This window comes from Benincasa hispida, chromosome 8 (assembly GCF_009727055.1).
Source record: "Benincasa hispida cultivar B227 chromosome 8, ASM972705v1, whole genome shotgun sequence".
NCBI classification, from domain to species: Eukaryota; Viridiplantae; Streptophyta; class Magnoliopsida; order Cucurbitales; family Cucurbitaceae; genus Benincasa; species Benincasa hispida.
The window spans coordinates 12608058-12624342 of record NC_052356.1 but is presented as its reverse complement, the minus strand read 5'-3'; the positions used below and the strand labels follow the sequence as shown (position 1 = coordinate 12624342).

Genomic DNA, 16285 nt, shown 5'->3' with positions numbered 1-16285 from the left:
AGTGAGGGCACTCTGGTTCGAAAGGGGCCGCTCTCTAGCTAGGATCTTATTTGCTATGTCCTCATTCCATCGGTGGAGAATTTTCTGCCGAGATCACTCGTCGGTTAATCTATTTATGATGAGCTAACTGACTGAAACCTTTCATCGGAAAAATCGTATTGAAAAAGACTAAAAAAGGGGGAGAGAGGAGTGGGGTACGTTCACTTCTGCATTTTTTTTAAGTTATCGAGATTCTCATTCTCTCTTTTCTTAGGGAAAAAACCCCTAAAAATGGGACTTATCATACTAAAATATGTAAATAAGCCCAAAAATGAGACTTATGATGCTAAACTATGTAAAAATACTATAACCATTTATTTCTATCTCTTAATTGTCATGAATAGTTATAGTGTGAGGTGGGGGAATTGAATTCTAAACTTGAGGTCGATAGTACAAATACTATACCAATTGAATCTGCGAGCATTTTTTTGAAGGATGATAACCAACATATTTATTATAATAAATATTTTGTTCTTTCAAACGGTAAAAGAGATAATTGTGGAAGATAGAAACTTTCGAGGCTATTTTTCAGACATACTAGTGAAAAAGAACCATGGTTAGCAATTAGATCTTCAGTCTTCACAGTTGAGTTCTCAGTGCAAGAAATTAGACGAGACTGAAGACTGTCGTTCTTCCATAGCCATAGCCATCTATATCGAACCTCTCAAAGATAAACCAAACTGAAAAGCTTCTCTAAACTAATGGCGTTGGTAGCTCTCAAATTCATCAATGGATCACGCCTCGCCCTCCATCGAACTCATACCCCAGCAAATTCAAGAACCATACGAGCATTCTCGGCTATTATGTCTCCACCCTCCACAGCCGTCGTCTACGACCTCCATGGTCCTCCAGACACCGTTACCAGGTGATCGTTCTTCTCGATTTTAACTTATGTTCACTCAGAAACCTTTTCTCTTTACAATCGGGAAGCCTTTGGTCTGTTGCAGAGTGGTTAACTTACCGCCGGTTGAAATGAAAGCCAACGACGTCTGTGTGAAAATGCTGGCGGCTCCAATCAACCCATCCGATATAAACCGCATTGAAGGTATGACATTGCTTGTTACTTACGAAGCAATTGATTCTTGTTCATATAGAGTTGTAGTGATTTTTCTGCTTTTCTGCGGTAGAAGGGTTTCTTAGATTATGATGCTGATGTTAGGGTTTTTGAGGAATTTTAGGTATATACCCTGTGAGGCCGGAAGTGCCGGCAGTCGGAGGGTATGAGGGAGTTGGAGAAGTGCATTCAGTGGGCTCCGCCGTTCAGGGTCTTTCACCTGGTGATTGGGTTATCCCATCTCCACCTTCTTCTGGTATACCCCTGCTCTTTAACCCCAAAAATAGGTAAAGGAGAAACTTTAAAATTTTAGTTTTATGGATAATGTTCAGTCCCATACCATGGTATTTGAAGGCAATTAGTTTGGGCAATGAGTTTGTAATGAGCAATCTGTTTTTATAATTATTGAAGTAGTTTATTCTTCCATAACTGTGAACTTTGGTGTCTTATCTACTAACGTACAATTGGATTGACTCTATAATTGTGAACTCATGAACAGTAATTTATGGGGCTTGAAAATCTAATCTCTATAAAACATTTCATAAAACATGCAAAAAAAAAAAAAACAAAGCTTAAAAGCTTTCAAGGTTTAAGACCCAAAATTCTACATTTCAAAATTTTTCTATCATGTCAATACAATTACATAGGTTTATATAGCCTCAAAACAAGACCCCGGATATTCTAGGAGGCAATTCAAAGGTTATAACTCTCACACTTTATAACCATAATTGGCCATCATGTAAATGTAACATAAAAGACAAATGAAAAGACTTAAAATTTAATTACATTTAAAATATTATAAATCCGAATTTATTCAATTTTAATTAGCAACCTATAAATTTGGAACCATCCATGAGTTATGAAGTCCCACTTGAAGTCTTTGTTCCATAAATGACACTTGATTCTTCTTAAATTCCACTTGACTTCACTTAATACAACTTCTTTTCATTGTGAATTTGGACATGTAGTATTTGTTCTTGGCACTTTATCTTCAACTTCATACGAAGGAAATGAGATTCCTTGGTTCATATCAATATTGCTTGATGTCATTTGATGATTTCTGTACTTAGGGACATGGCAGACTTATGTTGTGAAAGATCAGAGTGTTTGGCACAAAATCAACAAGGAAGTACCCATGGAATATGCTGCTACTATAACGGTTAATCCTTTGACTGCTCTGAGAATGTTGGAGGATTTTGTCTCTTTAAAACCAGGTATGGTTATTGCAGAAATTTTGACGCTTTTTCCCTCTTTATCAACTAATGTTTAATCAGTTCTAGGGTTTTGATAGGAGACTCGGTTGTCCAAAATGGAGCGACAAGCATAGTTGGACAATGTATCATTCAGCTTGCTGAGATTCGCGGCATCCATAGCATAAATATTATACGTGATAGGTGCTGAGGATCAACTACATTGTTTCTCCTTTTTAAACTTGTGGGAATCTACATATGTTTTTACGTGTATCTATATTTTATATTTGAAGTCACTATAGTTAAATTTTATCCATAGTTTGTCTTTCAGTTGAGCAATCTTAAAAGAGTTCTACCGTTATTACCATCTTTTGCTTTGCTTATTGTAGGGCAGGGTCTGACGAATCAAAAGAAAAACTCAAGAGACTTGGAGCTGATGAAGTTTTCAGTGAGAGTCAGCTTGAAGTTAAGAATGTTAAGAGCCTCTTGGTATGCTGAACGATTTTTCCTATTATAGTTTGTAGGGTAACAACTAACTTGGAGTGAGTTCAGAAGGCATGTTTTTAAGAATTATATGGAAATACAATGAGACTGCTGTAGCCCAAAATAATGGGAGAAACAAAGTTGCTATATGTTTTATGTTCTCGAGAGTGCAAAAGAAAAATTCTACCAGATATCCAGAAATGAAGGGAGAAGAAATTGGTAAATTTTGCAGTTTTTGAAGGGAAAACAAAACCTACTAGATTAGAGAACATTTTCCATACAAATTTGAATTTTGGTGCTAGAAGAAGCTGAGAAACTGAGGACGGTTATAAAAAGACGTCCAATAAACTTCTGCTGTTAGCATGGTTGCTCTTAGTTTCTTGATTTTTTTTCACTAAAATGATTTAATTACATGCTAGGCTAACCTTCCTGAACCTGCTTTGGGATTTAACTGTGTTGGAGGCAATGCTGCTACATTAGTTCTCAAGTTCTTGAGGTCCAGTTTGTTCTATCATTGGATTTTTTCCCTTATTGATTATCATTTATTCTCCATCCCTTCGAAGAGTAGGGTCTAAGGTTGTCTTCATGGTCTAATCATATATTTGTTTCCAGACAAGGAGGAACAATGGTAACATATGGTGGCATGTCTAAGAAACCAATCACAGTGTCAACATCATCTTTCATTTTTAAGGTAAATGATCTTTTGCTTTTTATCTTATTCTTTTTGCAGGGCCACCGTTGTAGTTACTTGATTACATGGTTTTAAGAAGTTCTAATTTTCACTTTGAATTAATTGGTAGTAGGAAGTACAGATTGTAACAGGACGAATATTGGAGATACACTTGCATAATCAATTAGACTTGTGCATGATAATGAACTGCCAAGAGATCTTGAGGCTTTAATCTTTCCTCTTAAAAGATTGTTGTAGTCATTTCCCATCGAGAGAAAAATCCAATTCCGTTTGGTAACTGAAATATGATAATGAGCCAAAAGATGGAATAGGATCCTCAAAAAGCCGCTTTTGGTTTTGAAGATTTGGCTAAGATTATATGAATTATATCTAAAAAATGAAATAATTAAAGAGTTTGGTTTTTGTTTTTGTTTTTCTTGTTTTTTTAATATGGATATACACGAGGTCTAAATTTTGGAAGTTCGGAGTGTGTGTGTATATATATTTTTTATGAGAAGTTCTTAGTATATTCAAGTGTGAGTCAAACTTTGCTAATTAATGGTCATTACATATTCAAAGTCTCATTTATAGTCCGAGAGTTAGAAAACTGATTCATTTACTGATGACTTTCGAACAGTATATCTTGACTGCCAAAGATGGTAATATCGAACACTAATTTCAATTGTAATGAACTTCAGAATGAAAAAGGAAAAATTTTAGCTTAGCACCTGAAGACTTCTAAAATTTACGTGTGTGCAGGACCTTTCTCTGAGGGGATTCTGGTTGCAGAAATTGATGGGCATAGATAAAGCAAAAGAGAGCAGAAAGTTGATAGATTACCTATTGGATTTGGCTCGTCAAAAAAAGTTAAAATACGAGTATGTGATCTGCTTCTGTTAGTGATATAGCAAAAACGTGCGATTGGCTTTCATTTTAGTTAATATACATTTTGCTTTCTTTCATTTTGGTCCTTACTTTAAAAAAAATAAAACCATTTTGCTTTCTTCATTAAGTTTATCCATTTTTTAAAATAGAAATATTAGTATTACACTTCATTCACTAGTTTTCTTAAAATGTAGCTATAAATTTGTATTTTGTATTAAAGGGTCATTATGTATAAAATTTTACAAATAGGGATCAAAATGATTATATTATTTAAGTATGAAAACTTTATTGGACATTTTTTAAAGTAAATGGTCCAAAATGAACAACAGTTGCAAAAATTGAAAGTACTATACCAAAGCTAATAGTTCTAAGTAGTATTTAAACCTAATCTCTAAGTTACGAAAATTTATGGGGGCAAAATAGAGAGGAAATTTAATCTTTTTTTTCTTGAACATACAAAATATTAACCTAAAAGGGCTTCCTTTTCTGCTATTATATCTGACCGGAGATTTTGAGCTGTTGCAGGATGGAGATGGTTCCTTTTGACAATTTCCACATCGCACTCAATAAGGCCCTTGGTAAACAGGGAAGCCAGCCTAAACAGGTTATCAAATTCTAACTCCCTAGATAGTTTACATTTGGCCTTTCTTTTCTAGGATCATACTGTAGGTGTAGATAGTTTTCAAGTTTGCTCGGTTATAGATACTAAGCTCTGTAATAAAAACACCTTTTGTTCCATAGACATTGTAGACCTTACTGACAATTATCCAATTCCACCCCTTTCAGAAAGGGGGAACAAAAGCATGAGTTGTAAAAACTAAAATGTGAATGTTCAAATTGCTAGGTGTAGCAATTTTCTTTTTTGGGTTTTTTGCTTTCTATTTTGGTTTGTAATTTGAAGTAAAAAGTCAAACTTGTTCATGGGTTTTGTTTATCAAGGCTATAGAGTTGTTGATCCCATCAACTATATACGCCCTCTACTGCATAAACGAGTGATACTTACTCTTTATGGTATGTACTAATTGTTGCAAATCATACATCACAAATCACTAGAAGGCTACGAATGTTTACTTTTAGTCCGTAAAGTTTCAATAACAGGTACAAGCATACAAGGTTTAACCTAAGTAGAAGTTAAAAAGTAAAGGACAATATGATAAAGATATTACAAGTGTTATAATACTAATGTTAGCACATAACACCCCCTAAGCATATATAGAGCATATATGTTAATCATACTAACTTTTTACATATATATAATTCATACGTGCTTCATTTAATGCATTTGTGAAGAAATCTCTAAATTGTTCTTCAGTCTTCATATATCTTATAGGAACTAAGTCTCATTGAATTTTTGCACGTACAAAATGAAAATGTACTTCAATGTGTTTAGTCCTCTCGTGGGATACTGGATTAGATATGATATGAACTACTGTTTGATTATCACACCACAATTTGGTCGGTGTTGTGATATCAAATCTCAATTAGAAAATAAGTTGATATATCCAAATCAATTTACAAACAGACCACTATTGCTCATATGCTTACTCAACACTTGAACTGATGCCACATTTTGTTCTTTACTTTTTTAGGAAACTAAATTACCAACAATAAATGTACAATATCCTAAAGTAGACCTTTAATTACTGCCAACAAATGTACAATATCTTAAAGTTGACCTTTTTCTTTAGAATAGAAAAAAAATATATAAAGAAACTAACTAGAGTTCAATACATACACGTCTCCTCACTAATAGCATAGGAGAACCAGACAGGCAGACCAAAAGTATCCTTACCAACTTTAGAGAGAAGTAGAAAGGTTGATAAAACAAACTCCAAAATTACCAAAGGACATGGTCGCACGAGTTAGACGTTGTGTTGTCCCATTCATTGATCTCTGGCATGAAGTGAATGATACAACTTGGGCACCAACAACTCAGACAAATTCCAGCCCTCATGACTAAAGGCATTAACAAGATCACATAATCTGATTCCACAACCAATGGGAGAAGGGAATCGCCACTACCTCAAGTAAGAGATCAGATAGGCCCTTGATAACAGCAAGCACTTCTAGTGTTTTAATCGCCCAATGCTCAACCAACTTCTCGCAACCTGCATAGACTAGACTAGAGACCCAATGGAGTTACAGATGATTGTTCGAAGGTCTGTCAGAACCAACAACAAATAAAATTTAACCACTCTTACGAGCTTGTAGCAAGTAAGAACAAGTCGTCTCTATAGGGAATCAAGGACAAACTTAGACCAATTAGTGAATTCAGGTAACCAGGGGGGTTTGGTGATTAAGTGAAATTGCAAATTTAAACAAACTAAAGCGTGAAGAATTTAAAGAGAACAAGTTTGTTTCTTAGATTTTACCCAATTGGCATTTGAGAAGCATTTAGTATTAGTATGTCTCCAACATTCCCTAACGGAATCCACAAAATCACATAAGTTAGGGAAGAAGGAAAGTCATATACTTTTAGTAAACTTACACCTCCAAAAAACGTGTCTACCCAACTCCACAAACTTGATCTTTGATCTTTGATCTTTCTTAGATTTTACTCAATTGGCATTTAAGAAGCATTCAGTATTAGTATGACCATAATCTTTACATAATAACCTATGCCCTAGAGCAACCTTCAAATAGCACAAATTTTGTTCCAATGCAGCCCAATGGTCAATTATAGGATAAGACATATGTTGGCTCAGCTTGTGTTTGGTCGAGTCACTGTAAGATAATTAAGTTTTTCCACTAACTTCTTATATCTTTCAGGACCTTTTAGCAATTCTCCTTCCTTTATGAGCTACAAATTGGGCATTATTAGACTATATTGCTTAGCCCCTAACTTCCCTGCTTCAGTCAAGAAGTTATGTACATATTTTCTATGTGAAAATAAAATTCTATTCTTGCTTCTTATTATATCAATTCCTAAGAAATATTTCAACATCTCCAAATTTTTTGTATGGAATTGACTATGGAGAAAGGTCTTGAGGGATTGAATACCTAGTGCATCATCACCAATCAAAATATCAGTAACATATATAATTAAAAAGATGACCACTCTCAGATCTTTTAAAATAGACAATATTTAATAGAAACAAACAAAAGCTAGCCACAAGTCTTAAACCCTAAACACATCCTGTCTTTCATCCTCGTGACAATCCCGTATGAGATCAACACTAAGACAATAGGAAACATCAAAGGAATGATGAATCTTAGGCCAAAATTATGCTCGAGATGGAGATCCATCACATTTTTATCATTCATCCCAGTAAAGATCTTGGTTGAAGTTGATCCCAAGACAAAAGACAGAAATGTGGAATGCTCTATCTATGTTCATTAATCTTAGTTAGGATTTATGAATCCTGGTTGAGATTTATGACAATCTCGATCAATTTTTAACACATCCTTCCTCAAAATAGCCCAAATAGGCATAGATACAACAATTTAGTTAACAAAATGAAACTTAAACTCAGTGCTAAGAGAAACTAAAAACCCGAACACGAACTCTAACATGGTTTTCCTTCAAAATCGACTTTCCATTGTACGAAGGTAAACAAAATGTGTGCAAAACTTTAAGGTTACTTCAAATTTGTGATTCTAATTGAAGAAATGAAGGAAACAGAGAAGAGGAATCATACATTTTCTGCTTGACGAAGTCACATGAATGAAGTCAGAATAATGGGAATGAAAACTATAACATTTGGGAGGGTATAAATGTCTTTTTGTTTTCTAACTAAAGCGAAGTGATCTTTAGTGTTACATTTTCTTTTGGTCTCGATGTCGATCTTGGTCGGGAGCATTGAGATGGGCCAAAAAAATAAATGGAGCAAAATGGTGCTATTTCTGAAATTTTGAAAACTTTTTGTGCTATTTTTGACCATTGCCCAAGTTTAAGAGAGGTAAGAGGAGATGTATGCAAAAGAAGTATACATATATATACACACACACACAAAATGCTATATTTGAAACAAATATATGTACATTAATATATAATTTTACTATCACGTGTCATTCCACTACATCCACATGATTTCAACCATCTAGTTATTGCCATGTAAGATCTTTCAAAAAAATAAAAAATTAATTTTTATTGCCCCATCATAAATATTGACCGTTAGATCCACTTCATGCCACGTAAGGTCTTTCTTTTCAATCTTCTTTTTGCTACCATTTTTTTTTGTCAAATGTTCGACTTGAAGAATTTAGAATATGTTGAAATCTTTTCTTTGAGCTCTATACTATTTAAATCATTAGTAAATCTTACATAGTAAGATTGAAAACTTTTGTGTTGTAAGGGCAACCATCGGATAGAAAAAAACGACGGTTGGCAGCAACATGTAATCAGTAGTGGAGAGCAACTCTAGGGTGAGAAGGGTTGTGTGGGGGGAAAAGAAGAAAAAGGAGAATAGAAAAAGAAAAACTTTTAAGTTTTAAGTTTTAAGAAAATTAAAAATAAATGTAATTTTGCCACCTCAAAAAATTAATAAATATGAAATTAATAAGTTTTAGCCACGTTAGCCTAAAAATAATAATATTAAGACAAGTCTATAGCTGAAAATTAATCAAATGACCAAAAGTGTTACCCAAAAATAAATGAGTTCCAGCGCATGTGCAACTATTGAAATTGTTGTCATTCAAATATGTACTTTCTTTCTCCTATTAAACGTCTAAGTTTGTAATTCATTTTGATTATCTAAATTCCGTATTAAAATTGGACTATTGAGCCAAATATATATATATATAATTACTTTTAATTCATGAACTTTGGAGTAATAATTTAGTACACGAATTTTGATTTATAACCATTTAGTTCATATACTTTCAATTGTGTACCAACTTAGTCTATGAATTTTAGTATGTCATAATTTAGTCCATGTACATTAAAATTTGTAGCAAAATAAACTAATTACGCAGATCAATAAACTAATTAGTGATTTGATATGCTTATAAGCTACAAAGCCTGAAACGTTAAATAATAAAAGTAAAAAATTTCTACGATAGGAATTAAGTTGTTACAAATTTAGAAGTACATAGACTAAATTGTTACATAATTGAAAGAACATTGACTAAATCAATTAATATAAATCAAAGTTCATAAACTAAAATGCTATATTCACAAAAGTTCGGGGGCAAAAAATTATTTTTAATCTATATATATACAACACAAAATAAAAGAAAAAAAAGAAAATTAGGATGACCTTTTGTGATCTGTAGAATCTTTGATCATCTAAGCTCATAGTATTATGCATGAATTGTTGTTTTGCTAAGCTCACTTGAGCCCCTTTTAAAATTTTTTCTTGCCACTCATGCATGTTTAAGTTTTTTGAGCCCTCTATCTAAAGTCATTTTGAGCTTAGAATCGAGCTATATAGTCTATATTTTTATTGTCATCTTGAAAGATTCCATTAATTAAATACTATCTTGCAAGATAGGTTGTAATGTGATACTGGAGGAGAAAAGAAAAGTTTTTACGGCCGGCTAACAAAATTGTTTGAGTTCAAAAGAAAGAATGAAATAGAAAATAAAAAGAATGAGAAAAATATTTGTAGTGTTTATGCATGACTAGGATTAAAAAGAACTGCATTTGTTGTGATCAGTAAAGGCACCTATAAAGTTAATGTTCTAGGCACGAGTTCTATAGTGAATGTATGAAAGCTAGTACTTTTAGGTAAAAAAAAAAGAAGAGAATTTAGGACGATCTTAGAGTTTTATTTTAGGCACCTTAGTTGAAATGTTACTTTCTTGATTGATTGAATGTTTGATGATGGGTGTCCAAGCTAGAGTAGAGGAAAAACAAATTGAAGGTCGCATAAAGTTTTTTTTTTTTTTTTTTGGGTCATTACGGTCTAAGAAGGGCATTGCATTTGTTCTCATATGAATTTTTAAAATTGCCTCATGGATTGAATATATTTTTATGATTTTCTTTCTTGCAAACATTGTTCCTAAACGCATTGAGACTGAAGTCATAATTTGTTGAGCTAAGCAAATATTTTATTTTGATATAACATTTTATCTTGCTCGAGGATGATCAAGAGTAAAGTTGGGATGGTTGAATATCATCCAAAACGTGGTATCTTATTTAGCTTAACTCGAGTTCGTTCTTAGATTTATTATACTTATTTAATGATTTTGTAGGTATTGAGCATCAAAGAGGTAGATTTGAGCATTAAGGAGTAAAAATGACAATTTTGTCCCTGGGGCCTAGCCCTAAAGACAATAGCATGTAAAAGGACTCACATTGCGACGCCATCAAATATGGAAAGAAATGTTCGCAAGAGTTTTGATCTTGCGCCACGTGCTAGGAGTATAAACAAAGTTCCACATTAGTTAGGAAAGGGAATGATCATGGGTATATAAGTAAGGATAATTATCTCTTTTAGTATGAGGCCTTTTGGGTGGTACCAAAAGTAGAGCCACGAGGGTTTATGCCTAAAGTGGACAATATCATACCATTATGGTGATATGTGGAGGTTCATTATCTTTATCAATTGATACTAGAGCCTTGGTCTAAACCTAATTGTGTGGATGAAATCCTCAGATTTTAAACAAAGAAATTTAGTGAGCCTCGTTTGTGCTTTATTTGAGTAGCCTTATTATTTCACCTACATTGACCAAAGCATGTGTGATCCGTGCTCATGCTCGTGTGCTCTATATTTGCGTATTAACCTGAGATGAACGGAATGTGCCTCAAGATAGAAGAGTAAGTTGACTCAAGATGAGCTGGTGTGCCTCGAGATGAAGAGCAAATGACTAGAGATGAACTAAAGGTGCCTCAAGATTTAAAGCCAGCGCTCATAGTTGGGAATGGATGAATTTGTTCAAGGGGAAGTCAAGGTGGTACTTTGTTCAAGGGGAGGATTGTTAAAAGTGCAAACAAAGCCCAACATTGATTAAAGGAAGGAAATGTCATAGGGTATATAAGTAAGACAATTATCTACATTGGTATGAGGACTTTTAGGTGGTACCAAAAGCAAAATCATGAGGTTTCATGTCCAAAGTTGGCAATATCATACAATCATAGAGATATGTGGAGGTCTGTTATCCTTATCACCACGATACTATGCCGTAGTACTACAATGTTGCGACTATTACTACAATGTTGCGACTATGTTATAAATAAAAATTTCCAGTTTTAAGTTGATTAAGTCCTCAATTCTTAGCCTCCTTTCAACATTTTCTCTATTCTTTACTATTTTAAATCTATTTTCATGGTATGGAGACTGATCCTTTCCATGAGAAGATTGTTTTAATGTTTAGTGCTAGTACTTTCTAATTTAGATTGAAGGAAGAAACCTATTGTATTATGTTGTGAGGACTTGTAGTTCTTATTATCATCTTATCAATACTTATGATTCTTGAATGTATTTAAATTTTTATGTATTTGGTTATGTTTGGATTGATCACCCTTGCATACTTTCATTGCTTTGTTAATAAGTGGCTCACATTCTGTGGCATTTAGTTATGTGTTAATCTTTAGCAGCACAAGTTAAAGCATGCTCGTGTGTGAATTGATAGGCTGTTTATGATGTCATATTACAATATTATATGATTGATTAATTCAAGAATAAATCGTCTTAGCTTTTCCCTTAATCAGCGCGGAAGATGTTTAGCTTTTCCCTTAATAGCACTTAGTTTAGTTAAGTGTCTTAATTAATGCCCTTGGGTGCTTGTCATGGCATTACCGAGTAAGTTGGCTAAACACTTGCATGATTTGATGATTACTTTTAGTGTCTAATGAATAGCTAAACAAATGGGTGGATTCGAATACCTAAGTTAGACTTTTCACATTCATACAACCTCGTCTAACTATTGCCTTTACTTTTCAAGTTATTTACATTCACCGTGTAAAACAAACAAACTAGACCCGTTGATTACATAAGAATTTTGAATCTTGATTAGAGAAAAATAGTGCTCCCTACTAATACGATAGTTATGGTTAGGTTTGAAGTTATAAATTTATTTAGTGGTTGAAAAGGATTTGATATCTTATTACTCCTTCATCAAAAGTCTAAAGCATTAAATAATAAAAATCGAAAATTGATTTTGATGGAATATTTTATAGTTGGATCATGCGTCTCACACAACTCCTTCCAAAGTCCCTATTGACTAGGGACTAAAAGTCTGCACATAAATTAGCCCATCTTCAAGCCAATACCATAGCACGATCCTTCCTGAATCTCCCTCAGGAGTTTGGTATAGGTGATAATTCCAATTTTTAGAGTAATTTAGCTACTAAACCTAAATATTTTGATATAAATTGCATGAATTTAGGGATTTTCACTATAAATCTTGAAAAATTAGGGCGACCCATGAGCCCCCATCTTCAACCGTAAACTTAGCCTCTTGAGATCTATTTAAAGACTCCCAAAGCTCTCATTGTCCGTTCTTTTATGAAAACACATACATTTTCTTCACCTTTGTTGATTTTTTTTAGCATTCTTGTAGATTTGAGTTGCAACACTTGCACAAATCCGGTCATATGTTAAAGTTGGAATTGTCATATCTTGATTCATCTTGACAAAGATTGAATCAAGATAGACCAAAGACTCGTGTGCATATTTTTCTTCAAGTTTTAGTTTCTTTGTCTTGTTCTTCATTGTATTATATTTAGTTTCAATTTGATTTATGTATTTCATTCTTTATGTAAATTATTGAAAATAGGGTTATTAACCTAGGGGTGTTTATGTAATTGTGTAGACCCCTAGGGTTTCCTACTGTCTATTTATACAATGTATCCCTATGCATTTAGTGTATCAGATTAAAATAATAAGAAAAGTCTCTATATCGTGGTTTTTCTCCCTGTACTAGGGTTCCACATAACTGTGTTGTTATTCTCTTCCCTACTCTTTTATTTTTAACATGGTATCAGAGCTTGGGGACGAAACCCTTGCCATTATGGAAAAGAACCAACCACAGTCATCTTCTGCTGATGGAACTTCGAGTTTTGACATGAAGACTGCTATTCGAGCGGCGGTGAAAGAGTTTTTTCAAGCAGCCCTACCAAAGTTACTTTCTGCCGTCCAATTGTAGTCGACGGAGAGCCGCCGTCAGTGGGAGCCGCTGCATCAGACAGAAGTGTCGATCAGGCTCTTCCGCACTGAATCCAGCCGAACCCTCGAAGGACAGACAGATCCGGTCGCGATTTGGCTTTTCTGCACTAAACCCAGACGAACCTTAAAAGACAGACAAATCCGGCTGTTTTCGCGTCGTCGCAACCCTCCGGACCATCATAGTCTTCCACGTCGTTCGTTTTCGCGCCGTCCTACCCTTACACGACAGGTCCGTTCGATCTACAAGGAGTTGTGCCAAACACGACTGATTCTTCTGCCCCAAGTGTGTTCGACCAACGACGAGCCGGCGGCCATCTCGAGCAGTCCAGCCGGTTGGGGTCTTCACATATGTTGGCGACTTTCTTCCAGCCGGCGACCACCTTCTAGTCGACAGTGGCGGTCCCGTTTCCAGCCGCTTGTAGTTCGACCCATTACCCAGACGATGTGAGACAACAATTGGCTTATTTGCAATAACAGATTTCAGATTTGGATACGATGTTTGACGCAAATCCCCAACCGGTTCAACCAGTTTATTTAGAGAATCCGGTAAACTCGTTCCCTATTTTGCCAAATGTTTCTTATTTATTTGGTTCGATGGGAAATTCTGAAGGATTCCTTGTAGGGAAAAAATTAAATGGCCAGAATTATTTCTCCTGGTCCCAATCAATCCTATGGCTTTGGAAGGGCATCACAAATTTGGGTACTTGACAGGGGAGATTCCAAAGCTAGCACCAGACGATCCACAAGAACGAATCTAGAAAAAAGAAGACTCGCTGTTCCGCTCTGTTTTGGTAAATAGTATGGAACCTCATATAGGCAGACCATTATTATATGCTGCAACCGCCAAGGATATTTGAGAGGCAGCGTGAGATTTGTACTAAAAAAGACAGAATGCCTCTCGACTATATACGCTCCACAAACAGGTCCATGAATGCAAACAAGGATCCATGGATGTTACTTTTTATTTTAACAAACTATCAATGCTGTGGCAAGAGATGGACTTGTATTGAAAGATTGTCTAGAACTGTGCACAAGATGGGGCTCAATACTTGAAAATCGAAGAGGCAGATCGTGTTTACGTATTGTTGGCTAGATTAAATCCTAAATTCGATGGTGTCCGTAGTCGAATATTGGGCCAGCGCTCGACTCCTTTACTCAAAGAAGTCTGCTATGAAATACGGCTAGAAGAGGATCGGTCGTGNTCGATGGTGTCCGTAGTCGAATATTGGGCCAGCGCTCGACTCCTTTACTCAAAGAAGTCTGCTATGAAATACGGCTAGAAGAGGATCGGTCGTGTGCCATGAATAATCCTATTCCTACAACTGATGCAGCCGCCTTCATCGCAAAGTCGTCCAATGCTGATGGTGAGAAACCCCCCACCTGTGTGTGAACATTGTACGAAGCTCTGGCACACAAAGGACCAGTGTTGGAAATTGCACGAGAAACCTCCAAACAACAGGCGACGTCAGTCTCATGACAAATCTAATATTGGTCGTGCCCTGGTAAGTGACTCAACAGATGAACAGACTCAGAAGCAGTCTTTTGTTGATAGTAAGAATAACTTAAGTACGGTTGGGGTGAGTGCTATTGCACAGGCAGGTAATTTCCCTTAATTTGGCCTTATTAGTATAAATGGTAAAAAACCATGGATTGTTGACTCAGGGGCCATAGATCATCTTACGAGTTCTTCAAAATTGTTTAAGTCATATAACCCAAGTGCTGGAAATGAACTTATTTGTATTGCAGATGGGTCTTTTGCCCTGGTTGCGGGGAAAGGCCATATCTCCCTGTTTGACGGTTTAATTCTGTGTGATACTTTACATGTGCCTAAAATCACTTATAATCTGTTGTCTGTCAGTAAAATTACAAGGGATTTGAAGTGTGAGGCCATTTTCTCACTTGATTTCGTTTTGTTTCAGGATCTAAAATTGGGGATGACGATTGGCACTGCCCGACACGATAGGGGACTCTATTTCCTTTATGAAGAAGCTTCCTCTAAAGATGATCATCAAACTGGGTTTATGTAGTTAAATTTTTCTATTTCTGAAAATGACTTTATGTTGTGGCATTTCCGTTTAGGACATCCGAATTTTCAATATATGAAGTATTTGTTCCGCATTTATTTCGCAATGTTAATACTTTTTTAAATTGTGATGAGTGTATTTGTGCCAAGCAAAGTCGTGTTTCTTTCCAGTCCCAGCCTTATGAACCCTCGAGTCCTTTTTCCCTTGTTCATAATGATGTATGGGTCCCTCACCAATTACCACTTCCACTGGAAAGCGGTGATTTGTCACATTTATAGACGATCATACTCGCTTACCTGGGTATTCCTCCTCACTGAAAAATCTGAGGTGTCATCTATTTTCCAACAATTTTATACAATTGTCGAAACTCAGTTCAAAACAAAGATTGAAATTTTACGAAGTGATAGTGGGCGAGAATTCTTCAATGCCTTCTTTAGGGATTTTCTTGTTTCTAAGGGTATTGTCCACTATAACTCGTGTGCTTACACTCCACAACAAAATGGAGTTGCTGAATGGAAAAATCGTGATCTGGTTGAAGTAGCTCAGTCTCTTATGTTATCTACCACTCTTTCATCATACCTGTGGGGGGATGCAGTTCTCACTGCTGCCCATCTCATTAATCAGATGCCCTCTCGTATTCTTAATCTTCATACTCCTTTAGAACCATTTAAAGAGTCCTTCCTAACCACTCGGTTAATCTCCGATGTTCCTCTTCGGATTTTTGGTTGTGTTGCCTTTGTTCACTCCCATGGTCCAAACCACACAAAATTTACTCCTCGTGCTTAGAAGTGTGTCTTTGTTGGATATCCACTTCATCAACGTGGATATAAGTGCTATCATCCGTCATCTCGTAAGTACTATGTCTCAATGGATATCACCTTCCTCGAGGA

The 16285-nt window shown here is 35.3% G+C and overlaps 1 protein-coding gene across 1 annotated transcript; it reads left to right on the top strand.

The window, feature by feature from the left end:
* Positions 1-573: 573 nt before the first annotated feature.
* LOC120082538 (enoyl-[acyl-carrier-protein] reductase, mitochondrial) lies at positions 574-5184 on the top strand. The gene is made up of 10 exons (XM_039037747.1): positions 574-904; positions 987-1084; positions 1218-1349; positions 2164-2307; positions 2385-2487; positions 2673-2772; positions 3186-3262; positions 3379-3457; positions 4196-4314; positions 4847-5184. Exons 1-10 carry the CDS (start codon positions 741-743, stop codon positions 4938-4940), a joined length of 1110 nt encoding a protein of 369 aa, XP_038893675.1. The 5' UTR covers positions 574-740; the 3' UTR covers positions 4941-5184.
* Positions 5185-16285: the final 11101 nt, after the last annotated feature.

What these genes read in the sequence shown, in the direction of transcription:
- LOC120082538 (XM_039037747.1), top strand. Translation starts at nt 741, where the DNA reads ATGGCGTTGGTAGCTCTCAAATTCATCAATGGATCACGCCTCGCCCTC. An exon ending in CGATATAAACCGCATTGAAG is followed by an intron (nt 1,085 to 1,217) that starts GTATGACATTGC and finishes GAGGAATTTTAG; the next exon opens with GTATATACCCTGTGAGGCCG. An exon ending in CATCATCTTTCATTTTTAAG is followed by an intron (nt 3,458 to 4,195) that starts GTAAATGATCTT and finishes ACGTGTGTGCAG; the next exon opens with GACCTTTCTCTGAGGGGATT.